Source organism: Saccoglossus kowalevskii, chromosome 17, assembly GCF_978046115.1.
Source record: "Saccoglossus kowalevskii chromosome 17, keSacKowa6.1, whole genome shotgun sequence".
Lineage (NCBI taxonomy): Eukaryota > Metazoa > Hemichordata > Enteropneusta > Harrimaniidae > Saccoglossus > Saccoglossus kowalevskii.
This window is the reverse complement of record NC_140657.1, coordinates 1,939,038-1,953,116: the sequence shown is the minus strand read 5'-3', so window position 1 is coordinate 1,953,116 and position 14,079 is coordinate 1,939,038. Positions and strand designations below refer to the sequence as shown.

At 34.4% G+C, this 14,079-nt stretch overlaps 1 protein-coding gene across 7 annotated transcripts in view; it reads left to right on the top strand.

Moving 5' to 3' along the window:
* Positions 1 to 172: 172 nt before the first annotated feature.
* LOC100369408 (dynamin-1-like) overlaps positions 173 to 14,079 on the top strand; it is a 44,884-nt gene continuing 30,977 nt past the window's right edge. For all 7 annotated transcript variants that reach the window (XM_085492225.1, XM_085492223.1, XM_085492222.1 and 4 more), the window contains exons 1-2: positions 173 to 461; positions 3,340 to 3,413. In XM_085492225.1, coding sequence (XP_085348351.1) covers positions 301 to 461; positions 3,340 to 3,413 — 235 coding nt within the window. In that variant the 5' untranslated portion in view covers positions 173 to 300. The remainder of the gene's footprint in view (positions 462 to 3,339; positions 3,414 to 14,079) is intronic.

The window sequence follows — 14,079 nt, the reverse complement described above, 5'->3', positions numbered from 1 at the left end:
GAATTACTTCGTCCTTATACTTCGCAAAAAAACTCTTTATAATGAATGGCGAGTCATGGTCACACTCAAAATGAATCATTTCTGATTACGGAACTAGTGGGGATGAAGTCATGCTATACGCATGCGTATTGTTATATATATACAAATGTACTCAATGCACTGCGCATGTACAACTGATCAGCCATTTTGATTTTTTTCTTGCTCTTGTTTCCTTCCTACAATTCGAATCGAAGATTCCGTGAGAACGTATTATTATCTGCTGCAGTGTTGTAACTAAATGTCTTGACAGCCGCAATCAATATGGGGAACCGTGGAATGGAAGATCTTATCCCCCTTGTAAATAAACTACAAGATGCATTTGCAATGGTGGGAGTTTCATCGGCCTTTGATTTGCCGCAGATCGCTGTGGTCGGCGGCCAAAGCGCTGGCAAGAGCAGCGTTCTTGAGAATTTCGTCGGAAGGTGAGCTTCATTGTTCTATGTCGCATGTTTGTTTTATATACAGCCCCCTTCCCCTGTGGAACAGACTGTAACTATGCATTAATCGCGCAGCTAAAATAAAACAGGATATGTTAAAATTCGTTGAATGAAATATTTAATGTTTCTCGAGTCATCTCACTTTTGACCAAATCATTACAAATTAATATTAACATGGATCTGATATTAACTAAATACCTGATATATCGTAGTGAGTTGTGTTCATTTGTAAACAGGGTAGTGCTTCATGTTTGCTTTAAGGCCGAGGCAAATAATGTACCGTTGGCGTTTTGTGGGCAGTTCCTCATCATATGATATCGTTCAATTAATAAAGGAGGCGTTACTCGGTTCTGATGACGTTATATTATAACTAACATTCTGCAGCATTTGCATTTTCTATTTAAATTCACTGTCGTTGAAATGGCTGACACGTAATTATAAAAACAACATACGTTGTCCATCCACCAAGAAGGGTTGTCCCAGACGTATAATGGAATTACTGCGTTATTGGTCTGTTTTAATTGCGTCACATTGATTTATTGTTGTCTCCTTCATTACAACCTTTGGTTTTTGTGAATGACAATACAAACGTTACACAATTATAATTCTTCATTTATCAATATGGTTTGCAAACGTAGACTTCATATCAACTTAACTACTCACACCATCCTTAGTAATTCTGGAATTCTTCATGAAATACAAATTTGGATAGTAAAGGCCTGCACGATTTATTTATGTATAAAGTTCAGAATGTCAGAGAAGTTTATATTCACCTGGTCACTGGTAGTAACCGCAGCTGACACTGGGGGTGCTTTTCTTCCGGGTCAAGAAAGTGACCTGAAAAGGCATTTTTTCGGGAAGTCGTGTTCTTGATGCGGTAAGTTTTGCTTCGTACTTTTGACCCTAGCATTTAGAATGTTCTATTAGGCCATGGTATATCGCCTCAAAGTGTTGGTATAAGTTACCATACTCGAATAAATGACATAGCAAGTTTTGATAGTGAAAACTTGGGAGAAAAATCGATATACCTTTGTCTAACCTATGAACAATCAATTGCGTGTATACAAAAAATGAGGTCTGATCCTTTTCCAGATTGCAAGAAATTCATCCAAAATTGGAATTTGATTTTGCCCCCAAATTGGGCAAAACTTGTAATATAACCAACTAAAATCAATGTCAGCTTGTTAGCTCCACTGTTGACCTCGTAATTATAAAAACAACATACGTTGTCCATCCACCTAGAAGGGTTATCCCAGGCGTATAATGGAATTACTGCATTATTGGTCTGTTTATTTATTGTCTCCTTCATTACAACCTTTGGTTTTTGTGAATTGTTTATTGTCCCAAATAATGTTTTACATTAACTCAGTTCTCCAAATAGCAGTATTTATTAGCTTTTTTCTAAATTGTCGTATCATCACAAGCTTACATGTTATTCATGTATTGGTTATATTGTATCATTTTATCTCTGACCCACTTTATAAAATATGTGGTCCATAGCAATGTTCCTGTGTTATCAACTTTTCAAATGGCTATAAATGTGCAGAATTGTTATTCAGAAAGAGCTCTGGTACTATGTTGGTTACTATGACAACACAAATGTTACACAATTATAATTCTTTATTTATCAATATAGTTTACAAACGTAGACTTCATATCAACTTAACTACTTACACCATCCTTAGTAATTCTGGAATTCTTCATGAAATACAAATTTAGATAGTGAAGGCCTGCACAATTTATTTATGTATAAAGTTCAGAATGTCAGAGAAGTTTGTATTCACTTGGTTGCTTCAATGACATAATATACTCATTGACTTCTTCAGATGTTCAGATTTTTAGAAAGATAGATTGTCTACAGTACAGTCCAAGTGTAAGTTAATTCCCAGACTGGCTCTTAGCAAGCTTTGCATTTTCACAAAAACTTTAAATTTTTAAAGTGAGTATTATTGTCATTAATAAATGTAATTTCAAATTATTTTTATATGAGACATATTTATACAGTTTTGTTTGGTCTGTTCTGTATATACACATGATTGAAACTAACACTTTGAATCTTTCTTTGATTTAGTATGGTATCCTATTTAAAGCGCGACGGTCGTCACGCAGCACGTGTTTAAATTTTATGTAAATAAACAATGTATTTTACACACGTTGTGCACGTCGCTACGAATTGAACAGGAGGCGGCGTGACAACTGCCGCCCTTCAAAAAAAAATATACACTGCTGCATAAAATTCAGGGTTTTCGTTAACCCCAATTTCTGCCTCAATCTCCCCCAACTTACCCAAAATTAAATGATGTTTGTTTTTAGGCAAGTTAAGGGTGCCTCTTCTTGCATACAATAGTGCTGGGGTTACCATTTCAATTCCCATAGAGTAATTGCAAGTGCATTATCTGTGTGTCTAATCTTAAGATGCCTACATAATTGACATGCATAGCAATGTTTCTCCTCGTGATACCTTGGCTGCTTTGGTATTACAGGGTTTGACATTTGTGCTAGTCGTGTAGTCTTATTAATTATTAATAGTTAATTATTAGCAGGACTAGTTGAATGAACCTGGCTGCTAGCCTGACTAGCTTGTAACATAATCATTATTTACTAGTAAAGGTTACATAAATCGTGTATTCTGTTTTGAATTACCGGTAACCTTGAAAATTCAAGAGGCCTGATATTTGTGACATCCATGGCAACCCAATTTGATAGCAGTCACTTAATAGACAAATATTAAAACTTCTATGACAAATATACATGTATCTACAATTTTTATAAAATTTATTTGATAAGTTTAGAAGTGAAGCAAATATAACTGTTGTTTGATGTACCTGTATATTGATACAAGTTGTGTCTGTTTTTTTTCCAGAGATTTCCTTCCTCGTGGCAGTGGTATTGTTACCAGGAGACCTCTAGTGTTACAGTTGAACTATGCTAAAGCAGGTAAGAAAAGAATGACAAACAAAGCAAAATATTTCTTGCTTACAAGCAAATACCATCATCTTACACCCTACATTAGTCAGAGCTATATTGTAAATATTTGTGAATTTATTCAACAGGTAATACATAAAGTATACAGTTGTAGAACTTTATAGACTAGGATTGTTGTGTGGAGGTAGCCTACTGTAAAATACTTTATTTTTGCTATTTTCACTGAAGGAATGATTCAGTGAAAATAAAAGCATGTTTTAAATTAAACTCGTCAGAAATCAGTAAAAATATATTCCATACAAAACACTGAAAGTCTTTTCAGCGAAAATTAATTCCAACTAGATTAAAGCATTTTACGATAATTTAAAACTGATGTCCATATGCATGCCTATTATATTTTAACTTAATTGCACATTAGGCCCAAAAAAAAAACACAACAAAAATAAATTTATTTCTTTTTTGGAGAAACTTTGAACCCAAAACAGATCATACAACTATCAAAATAGGAACAATCAATAAAACAGTTTTTCAGTTGCAAACTGTTAAACTAATGTTGACTTAAATAATTTGAATACTTAGTGTATTTGCTGTTTTAGGATTATTATTGTATGTGCTTGTGTAAAGACCAGGAATGTCTATGGCCAAAAACGTTGAATTTTAAAAGGGCGGTGGTCGTCACGTGTGTTCATGTAAACAAATGAGGTATTTTACATGCGTTGTGTAAGTTGGAATAAGTCCCATATCGTGCAGGACGTGGTGCGACGACTACCGCCCTTTAATAATGTACTTCAAGAGAAACCAAAAGAAAAAAAATCGTGTAGTTTCTATAACCCGACCTAGTCTATTTTTACTGCCTCACACTTAACTTTTTTTTCAATAATTTTAGCAGCCTCCCTCTACCCCGATAAACCAAAGGACAATTTTTGAACACCATGTGCAAGACCAGAGAAAATATTACATCTTTGTGGAGAAAAATAAAATTGCAAAATAAGTTGCATTGTCATTGATTTTTAAAATGACAAACAGAAGTGATCACAAAAAATGTTCAAAAAAAGGGCCATCTGGTGGCAATCTCTTACATGCATTAACCAATTACATTCAAACTATAGATACATCGTACATAATGTCGCACATAAGTACATATTTGTTTGTTTGATAATCTGACTCAAGATGGCCAAATGGCAACCATTTTAATGTTGAGAAATTAACAAAATCAAGAAATCAAGCATTTCGGACTTTCCAAAACCGGATCTTGGTATGGATGAATGGATTTATTTCATTTAAACTAAGTACCAATACATACATTAAAAATAGGACCTTGATGCATGTCATTTAATTTTTCAAATTGGATTTAAAATGGCTGAATGGCAGCTATTTCCTTTCAATGAAACCTGTTCCACTGTTCCAATGGCCGACTGGCAGCCATTTCCTTTCAATGAAACCTGTTCCACTGTTCCAATGGTCGACTGGCAGCTATTTCCTTTCAATGAAACCTGTTCCACTGTTTCAATGGCCGACTGGCAGCCATTTCCTTTCAATGAAACCTGTTCCACTGTTCCAATGGCCGACTGGCAGCCATTTCCTTTCAATGAAATCTGTTCCACTGTTCCAATGGACGACTGGCAGCTATTTCCTTTCAAGGAAACCTGTTCCAGAGTTATATCTCTGACTTGACATACATGTACATAATGCATAATGTCACGCATATGGCGACCATTTTAATGTAAAAAAAATCATCAAAATCAATCATTTCAGCCTTTCCGTTAGAGGAGTTAGAGGAGAGTACGGTACACCGGGGAGAGCCGCGGACTGCTTATAATTAGGGGTCTCTACCGCGGTACCAGTAAGTACCAGTTGTAACCGCGGTCGTAGGAAAGGTGTGAAATATGTACTTAACAGTTTCCTTTGTGATTCCACGAGCCTTTGTTTCAAATAGCTGTTTTTAAATAGAGCAGGTTACGAGCATCGCTGGCATGGAAATACTAAACATATGGTAATATTATCGGCCCACGTATTTTATTAATATAAAAATCCATAAGTCCAATGCTGTATACGAATTGTTGTTGCGTGAAACAATGGTATTTGTTGTATTTTATGCATGTATTTATCACCAATTCCAAGAGTAAAACTCGTAACTTTCGAAGGTACGAGTATTATGACTTGTCCATACATTTCACTTAACGTTTGTTACACTGGAATAAAGTCTACCACTTGAAAAGAATGTTATTTACCAAGTTTTAAATAGCCGAGCCTTCTTGATTCGAGCCTCTTGTTGATTTGACAACGGTGGGTATCATTAATGTTTATTCTTTGCCTGTATTGCATTCCAGACAAAAAGTTCAAGAATGGTAAACAAGAAATGAACGAACTAAAATGTCTCCTGTGTTTCACGTGCAACATGATTATTAAAAAAAACAGAGTTAAGCGGTCATGTACATTCTATAAATCTAACCTTGCACACATAATCTTGTATTGATAGTTTTTTTTTTGTCAAAAACGACGTTGCCTTTCAGTTAACTTTTCGCGTCATTGGTATTTGTGAGAGTTTACAGATTTATTGAACAAATGTTAAGTAACTATATCGTTTTGCGTCAAACTGGGTGGCCCGAATTTAAATGTCAGTGCGTGAACTCATTGAGGTCATTGCCCTTTGCCGCACGTATTTCAAACACGTGGTTATTAGAGTTCAGTCGAAATGTACGCGAATAATGCGATCGAAGTGCGCTGCGAGTTTATTATAGAAAAAATTAACATTACGCATGATATTGTATGTTATTGTATGGTTAATGTTACATGTTCACTTTATTCCGAATAAAAGTATGTAAAATATTTTCTCGACTTTCGTTAGACACCTGGCTCCGGGACCTGACTATTTTTTTCAATGATTTAAATGCGCCCATGTTTATATTTGCGTAATAATTACGAATGCACCGCATTATCAAGTAGGTAATATTGAAATATTCACAGACCCAATAGCCCCGGTTAGTGTCCCAACAATAATAAAAATAACTTAGTTTGCGTAATTATTATAAAAGCAATACATTGCAAAGTTGAAATATTTAGAGCCTGTGCAATACTGTAAACATATTTGCATTATTAGAAAAGCAGCACATTAAGTAAACGATGTTGAAATATTCAAAGCCAATACAGAGTTGGGTACAAGTTGTGTTATTACAGTACCGCCGGATATAATAACAATTTTACTAGATTGACGCGCGGACCAAGAAAGAAAAAGGGTTGCTAAGGTAACGCGCCAGTTCAGTGCGTGACTTGGGGTCAAACTTCGATCAACACACACTTGATGTCAGCATCGTCGCGTAGGAAGTTTTGCCAAGTACTTGAAGTTCAATTGTGCCCCAAAATGATATTGACGATCACTCAACTGTCGCAGCGCATGTTGTACCAAGTCCATGATACACCCCATTTTGACTTTGGCTTGCTTTTCCTTCTTAGTGCATGTTCTTGTATTAAAACACTTTGAATTTATACTTATGCATGATTATATTTGGTCTACGCGAAATATTAATCTTTCTAAACATTTTCTGAGACCATGCATGATATATATTCACAAAATAATGCGATCATATTTTATATTATGTTGATCTCTACGTCTTTCTGGATCGTTTTGTGATTTTATTCCAAGGCTCAGGCAAATAAAATAATGTCAACTATTATAGACAAATTGGTTTAATTTTTCATTGGAACTTAATCTTCCAGTTCTTTGTGTTCATTAATGGTCTTGACAATAAGTGTGAATTGCTGTGCGAGCCTACCGCAGACTACCACGGTCAGTCGGCGTCATGGAATCTATGCATAAATTTGCATAAAATGCGGTCGACCGGCTAGCACCCACCACCACCGTGATAATGACCACGGTGCACCGCCCGTTTGATTTCCTACTCTTCCCTTATAGTTACGTGAACAACTATTGTCCATCTTGATACATACAATAAACATGTATATTTATAATGCTATCATGTTTTTTCAGATCGGATTAAAAATTGCTGAATGCGGATGTTTTACAAGTACATTATACATTATTACATGTAATTTGTTTCATGTTCTGATTTATTTTCTATTACTATTTACTATTACTATCGTACTTCCCCGATCATAAACCCAGGGGTCAGAAAAGGACCACTTGAGAAAAGATGATTTATGTCTTTTTGAAGAAAAACGAGTTATTGACATAGTGAAGAAACAAAAATGTTCATAAAAATACACACATTTATTACAATACAATTTACATACTGTTTGAATTTACAGTGAAATAATGGGTAGGTTCTGTGAGAAAACAGTCGAAGGCAAGATCTTTATCATTATCTTAGTTGTGGGATGTTTTTGATCATACGCAAACTCTTGATTCAAAGCAATTTCCAGCAATTTTCAGCATGATTTGACCTGAAACTACGTCCTTTGACCTAACACGTCAAGTCTTTCATTAACCAATTAAAATGTTGTGTCATTCTACCCAAGTTTTTCGATTATTGACGATGTATTTTTAGCTCCGCTGTCGACTTTGTCGAGCGGAGCTTATCATATGAGTGATTGTCCGTCGTCGTCGTCGCCGTCGTCCGTGTCAATGTTTTACTTTTTCGACTTCTTCTTGAAAACTACAAGCCTGAATGCTTTGATACTTGGTGTATATGTACCTTGGGTAGACCTCTCTCAGATTTGTTCATTTCATGATGATATCTTCAATTCTCTAATTTTGGTGAATATTTTTGTCATTTTTAGTAAAAAGTGATATTTTTGACTTCTTGTTGAAAACCGCAAGTCCAATTGCTTTGATATTACATATATAAGTACTACATGTGGACTTCTCTCAGATTTGTTCATTTTGTAATGATATCTTCAATTCTCTAATTTTGGTGAATATTTTTGTAATTTTTGGTAAAAAGTGATATTTTCGACTTCTTGTTGAAAACCGCAAGTCCAATTGCTTTGATATTACATATATAGGTACTACATGTGGACCTCTCTCAGATTTGTTCATTTTGTAATGATATCTTTAATTCTCTAATTTTGGTGAATATTTTTGTAATTTTTGGTAAAAAGTGATATTTTCGACTTCTTGTTGAAAACCGCAAGTCCAATTGCTTTGATATTACATATATAGGTACTACATGTGGACCTCTCTCAGATTTGTTCATTTTGTAATGATATCTTTAATTCTCTAATTTCGGTGAATATTTTTGTAATTTTTGGTAAAAAGTGATATTTTCGACTTCTTGTTGAAAACCGCAAGTCCAATTGCTTTGATATATTATACATATAGGTACTACATGTGGACCTCTCTCAGATTTGTTCATTTTCTAATGATATCTTCTGTTCTTTAATTGCCATGTGCATTGCTAACAGCGGAGCTATCTCAGCCGACAGGCTGCTTGTTTTTAATGTGATGCGGAAGTGAATTTCTGCTATGTTAAAATGCGATCTGATTTCGCCCTAAAATCTGGTGATTCGCAAGTGTGGATGTATTTAAACACCTTCACGGACGCCAACAGGCACGTTTACTCACATTTACTCGAATAGTTTACCTGTTCACACCCTATTCACAATATTCTCAATGGACACGGAAATGTAAAATGATGTCCAATGATCAGGTTTCATGACCCAAACTGCTGTACCAAGCACAATTTTCATGCAATGAAGCACATTTTTTACATGCATATTTAATAAATGTTGTTGATGCCCCGTAAACACACCTTGGGTTGATAATAGGGGATGCCCTCAACTTGTTAAATCTCCAAAAATAGAGGGGAGGGGTTATGATCGGGGAAGTATGGTAATATGGACTATGTCATGACATGACTATCAGTCATAACTTTATTTTGGGGGATTTTATTTTGACTGAATATCCCTACAAAATCAGTCATGCTTGAGAGGACAGTCTTTGTGTTCTACATTTTTATTTCTACATTGTAGAGAGGAATGGAACAGATCTACTGTTAATTACAATAACTGAATGAAACATTTTGTACATATGATTTATTTTATCTGATTTCATGCAAAATATGGAATCTGTGAATTTGTATGCATAGTATTTGTAACTGTTTTTTTTATCCTAAAAAGGAATAATCTGCAAGAAAGCAGGCCAATTGTAATCCAAGTAGAGACTGAATTGGTACATTGGTGTACTTGTACATGTATTATAGAACTCAAGCTGGGCAATTAAATTTCATAAGAGAACTCTGTATTATCATGGGTTTTGTACTCTGAGATTAATGTTAGCACTTAATACAATTTGTTCATTAAGATGTAATGTTCAAATGTCGCATTCTATTCTGTCCTGTCTAGCAATTTGGCAGTCTCATCAATAATGAAACTGTCTTTGATGATAAATTGACTGTATGTTATTGTGTAAATGTACTTTTGTCCATCTTAAGAGCATTAGAACATATCGTAACTAACTACACTGTGTTTGTGGGAAAAATCAGTGTAGGATAATGTGTGACTCGTATTCTTTCCGAATTTTGATGTAATATTTTGCTTTAGCAGTTTATTTCTGTTGAGGTGTTTATCTGTTTGTCATTATGGCAACTGTTGATTTTATAGTCGACCGAGCAGAGTTGTTCATATTATTGATTATCTTTCGTTTGTGTTCGTCATCTTTACTTAGTATATACATATACGTATCTTGGGTGGACCTCCCTCAGATTTGTCATTTTTCGTAAAATTGCTACTTTCTTTAAAATAGCAAGCCCAGTTGCTTTGATGTAGACACCTTGGTGGACCTCTGCCATATTTGTTCATTTTGCATTTTGTGACAATATGTTTAATTTTTTTTATTCTAGTGAATATTTTTGTTGTTTTTAATAAAAAAATCTATTTTTAACTGTCTAACTATCCAGCAGTGCTATATCAGACTGCTTGTCAGAACATTTGTGTGAATAACCTACTTAAAATTTAGCCTGAAGGTTTTCACATAATTTGAGTCAAGATAAAATCTCTCACAATTACTTCTAATTGATCAAAAGCTAGCTGATGAAATGTTTCCACTAAAATCTATGCAAATTTATCATTTTATGTTTGTCTCATTTCATTGATTACTTCACAGAAGTAATTTGTATAGAATTTTTCTTTTTATATTAAAAAATAATTAAAAAATACATAGGATTGTCCTATTCAATTATGTCACTCACGATAGAGTGTATACTAGTACCGTATTTATTAGTCCCCATTCGGTCTCCGTCTGTGCGTCCGTGCGTCTGTCCGGAGTCGTATCTCAGAATCCCTTGGACCGATTCCGTTCATTCTTTGCATGTGCCTAGTACTTTATGTGGGACATATGCACATCCAGTGGTTTAGCGATTCGATTCAAAATGGCTGACTGGCAGCCATCTTGTTTTTTGAAAATGTTGTGTTTTGGACATGCTTTGTCAGTTTTCATTCAAACTTGGTACATAGATTATACATGTTAGGATACATGTCCATGCCGATTTATTTCACAATTGGATCAAAGATGGCCGACTGGCAGCCATCTTATTTTTTGAAAATGTTGTATTTTGGACATGCTTTGTCAGTTTTCATTCAAACTTAGTACATAGATTATACATGTTAGGATACATGTCCATGACGATTTATTTCACAATTGGATCAAAGATGGCCGACTGGCAGCCATCTTGTTTTTTGAAAATGTTGTATTTTGGACATGCTTTGTCAGTTTTCATTCAAACTTGGTACATAGATTATACATGTTAGGATACATGTCCATGACGATTTATTTCACAATTGGATCAAAGATGGCCGACTGGCAGCCATCTTGTTTTTATGAAAATGTTGTATTTTGGACATGCTTTGTCAGTTTTTATTCAAATTTAGTACATACTAGATCATACATGTTAGGATACATGTCCCCCGACCATCCGTGATTTCCTGAGTCTGTCCGTGTGTCCGTCCGTCGGTGCGTCACTCTGTCCAGAGTCATATTTCAGAATCCTGTGGACCGATTCCGTTCATTCTTTGCATGTGCCTAGTACCTTATGTGGGACATATGCACATGCAGTGGTTTAGGTGATTTGATTCAAAATGGCCGACTGGCAGCCACCTTGTTTTTTGAAAATGTTGTATTTTGGACATGCTTTGTCAATTGTCATTCAAACTTGGTACATAGATTATACATGTTAGGATACATGTCTATGACGATTTATTTCACAATTGGATCAAAGATGGTCGACTGGCAGGCATCTTGTATTTTAGTTTTTTTTTATGCGGTATCTTGGACGTGCTCTGTCAGTTTTCATTCAAATTTGGCACATACATGTACTTTATGCATGTTAGAATGCATGTCCATGACAATTTGTTTCAAAATCTGGTCAAGGATGGCCGATTGACAGCCATCTGACTTTTTGGCCTTACTGCTATATTTCCACAATTTATGTACCATTTTCATTCATATTTGGCACATACATCCTACACATCAGTGTGTTTCATAATCAGATCAAAGATGGCCGAATAACGTTTTTTTTTTATTTTTGGCTATATTACTACTACAAGGAACACGTGTTTTGATGTAAATAAACATTCTGTTGTATACGCCACTTGGAACTCAAGTTTCAAGGACACGCTCGCAACAACTTCTTCGCTTTAATATGACGAGCACAAAGAGAACTTTTAAAAATTTAACGGGAACTGTGTCATTTTCAATGACTTGTTTTATTAGAAACACATCTCCAATAGAAGTGAGCATTTTGACCATATCTATTCCACTGACATCTGTGTAAGCATGTGTTCACTAATACAAATAGGGTATGCACATACTGTAAAAACAATTATTTTCACTGGTATTTAATTTTAATATTTTTAGCATATTCACTGGGTTTTAAGTTTTTAAATTTACATGTGAATCAATGAGTTTTATTCTTATTAGCTCCGCTGCTGCTGTCGAGCGGAGCTTATCATATGAGTGATTGTCCGTCGTCAGCGTCCGTCGTCGTCCGTGTCAATGTTCTACTTTTTCGACTTCTTCTTGAAAACTACAAGCCTGAATGCTTTGATACTTGGTGTGTATGTACCTGGGGTGGACCTCTCTTAGATTTGTTCATTTCATGATGATATCTTCAATTCTCTAATTTTGTTGAATATTTTTGTAATTTTTAGTAAAAAGTGATATTTTCGACTTCTTGATAAAAACCACAAGTCCAATTGCTTTGATATTGCATATATAGATGCAACATGTGGACCTTTCTCAGATTTGTTCATTTCGTGATGATATCTTCAATTCTCTAATTTTGGTGAATATTTTTGTCATTTTTGGTAAAAAGTGATATTTTCGACTTCTTGTTAAAAACTGCAAGTCCAATTGCTTTGATATTGCATATACAGATACTACATGTGGACCTTTCTCAGATTTGTTCATTTTGTGATGATATCCTCAATTCTCTCATTTTGGTGAATATTTTTGTTATTTTTGGTAAAAAGTGATATTTTTGACTTCTTGTTAAAAATCGCAAGTCCGATTGTTTTGATATTACATATATAGGTCCAATTGCTATACATATTTATACATAATGTTCATTTTCTAATGATATCTTCTTTAATTGAAATGTGCCTTGCTAACAGCGGAGCTATATCAGCCGAGAGGCTGCTTGTTTTACATGCTCACTTTAATTTCAAGGATTTTACGAATCAGCAAAAAAAAACAAAATTAAAACCCATTGAATAATTAATGCATTTACAGTACTCACTTCATTGTATTCAAACTTTACATGAAAAATCAGTATTTATTTAAGTCTGAAAATGCATATGTAATTCATATATTAAAAATACAGTAAATGTCACACCAGAATCGTGTCTGAACCATAATTTCCTTCACACATATTTTCTCATACATTGTATTAGCTTATATAAACCCAAGATACTATTTGTTATAAGCTGAGAAACATTCACTTATTTTTTCAACCATATAATAATTGGTAATTTCCTGAACACATGTACTACTAATAGAACAAATATGGTATTGTAATCTTGGTTTATATAAACCAAATAATTGTGTCAGTCGTTGATGTGTTCCAATTTACCCCGGTAGACAAATTATTACAGTAAAATTGTCATTTTGGAGTGTAATTCAACAAGCACAAATTATTTTTATCACGACAAAACTCAACATCATGCAGGGTGGTCAAAGGTTAAATCTTGCCATATTGCTGGAATTAGAATTGGTGTATATGTGTGGGCGAATGGTCTTATCATATGGTTGTTATAAACTATTTATTCTTGCATGTATAGAGGTAACCACTGCCTCTGCTTTGTGATTAATGAAGGCTAAGACGTTAAAAGTTAATAAATCGTAACTATACCTGCAAGTTAATTTATTTATTTTTAGTACATAAGAGTAAAAATATCCTGTCCGTAGTGTTGGTGGTTATTCAATAGAGAATATATTGCATGGTTGCTGCTGTATTCCTAAATCAGTTGAATGAGTATTGTAATGCATATATCTTCAATTTCGTTTTTAATATATGTGAAATCAACACTACCGAGGAACATGTATAAATAATACCGGTTTTTCTCATGATTGATTTAATACTTAGGTTCAATGCGATTGTTAAAATCCATTTCTTATTATTTGAGGTGTAATTGGTTTAAGTGTGTAGATGCAACCTTTTGACCTTTGCAACCTACATGATTATAATGAATATCAGAGAGTATTGGTACATTTCATGTGTGTTTTTAA